Source organism: Buceros rhinoceros, unplaced genomic scaffold, assembly GCF_000710305.1.
Source record: "Buceros rhinoceros silvestris isolate BGI_N320 unplaced genomic scaffold, ASM71030v1 scaffold23761, whole genome shotgun sequence".
Classification (NCBI taxonomy): domain Eukaryota; kingdom Metazoa; phylum Chordata; class Aves; order Bucerotiformes; family Bucerotidae; genus Buceros; species Buceros rhinoceros.
The window spans coordinates 2838-4277 of NW_010392861.1; the positions used below are offsets into that span (position 1 = coordinate 2838).

At 59.4% G+C, this 1440-nt stretch overlaps 1 protein-coding gene across 1 annotated transcript in view; it reads left to right on the forward strand.

Annotated features, from left to right (window-relative positions):
* Positions 1-1440, forward strand: part of LOC104500934 (regulator of G-protein signaling 3-like) — a gene marked incomplete at its 3' end in the record, with an annotated part of 26160 nt that overhangs the window by 2311 nt on the left and 22409 nt on the right. Inside the window, exons 2-4 of the mRNA XM_010144663.1 lie at positions 213-294; positions 984-1089; positions 1386-1434. Of these exons, the coding sequence (XP_010142965.1) occupies positions 213-294; positions 984-1089; positions 1386-1434 (237 nt within the window). The remainder of the gene's footprint in view (positions 1-212; positions 295-983; positions 1090-1385; positions 1435-1440) is intronic.

Below are 1440 nucleotides of genomic sequence, written 5' to 3' on the forward strand. Positions count from 1 at the left end.
TCGGTGTTGGCCTTGCTTTTCAGTGCCGTTTCCACCCCGCTTTGGCTGCAGCAGGGAAGAGACCCGTGGTCCGTGGGCTTCGCCGCGTGACGGTCCCTTCGGGGTCTGGGAGTGCCACATGCCTGCGTTCCTGATGGCCGTGGGGCAGCGTGTGGGTGGGAGGGGGGATGCCTGCGGCTGCTTTCCCGGGTGACTCTGGTGTCTCACTTCAGATTACGATCCCTCGAGGAAGCGATGGGTTTGGCTTCACAATCTGCTGCGACTCCCCAGTCCGCGTGCAGGCGGTGGACTCCGGTAAGAGATCAGATCGTTTTTATCCTTCTCGATTTCAGTGAATGACTCTGCTCCTTTCCTTTTTGCTTCCCAGAGCACGCTGTGATCCAGGAGCTGCCCTGCCTGGCAGGGCTCTGGTTTCCTCCAAGAAACTTCACTGAGTGAATTCTCTGTGGCCTCTTGTGAGGTCAGAGGCCACGGGGGCAGGACTGTGTCGCTATTCCGACAGTGTGGTGCAATCATTTGCAGAGATTTTGTTGCCTTCCCTCTCCAACCTGAGAGCTGGCCGGCTGGTTTGGAGACCAGTGGAAAGCATCTGGGCACGGGGGTGTCAGCCAGAGGGGAGCAGGATCATGGAAGCTCTCGGCTGCCTGAGTAGATCCTCTCAGTGTGGACCTGTGGGATGGACTCGGTGTCTCTGTACCTGCTGTCCACCAGGAACCACAGGACATTCATGCAGTAGCTCTGAGAGAGCATTTGTGGCTTCGTCCCAGCGCTCTGGGGGTGTGTGTGTGTCAGGTGAAGCTCCGGGTTCATCTGCCCCCAACTCGCTTTTGTGTGTGGATGTTGGGGAAGCAGATTGGGTTTGGAGGAGTGAGTGGTGCAAGCTGTGAAGCTGTTTGGGTGTCCACTGGCCCCAGGGCTTCTCCCCATCACACTCTCAGGTCTGTGTCCGGCAGGTGACTGGTGTTTGTCTCTGCTCTCCGTAGGTGGCCCAGCAGAAAAGGCCGGTCTGCAGCAGCTCGACACGGTGCTGCAGCTGAACGAGCAGCCCGTGGAGCACTGGAAATGCGTGGAGCTGGCACACGAAATCCGGTGAGCATCAGAGCAGGGCTCTGGGAGAGGCGGTTTGAGGGAGCCCAGGGCAGAGGAGCAGGAGCTTTGAGTGGCTACAGGAAGGGGAAGGAGATCATCCCTCAAGGAGGGATGCAGGAGATGGCGAAAGGACTCTGTGGAGCGCAAGAAGAAAGGATGCGGGGCCTGGGGAGGGCAGGAGAGGGGCAGAGGCGTTAGAGGAGGGGGGACTGCAGGGCTCACGGCTGTCTGAATGATGCAGGCCGCCTCGCTCCCTGCGGCTCCTCCTCTGACGTGCCCCACACTATCTCTTTCAGGAACTGTCCCACTGAGATCATTCTGCTGGTCTGGAGGCTCGTCCCACAGGTCAAG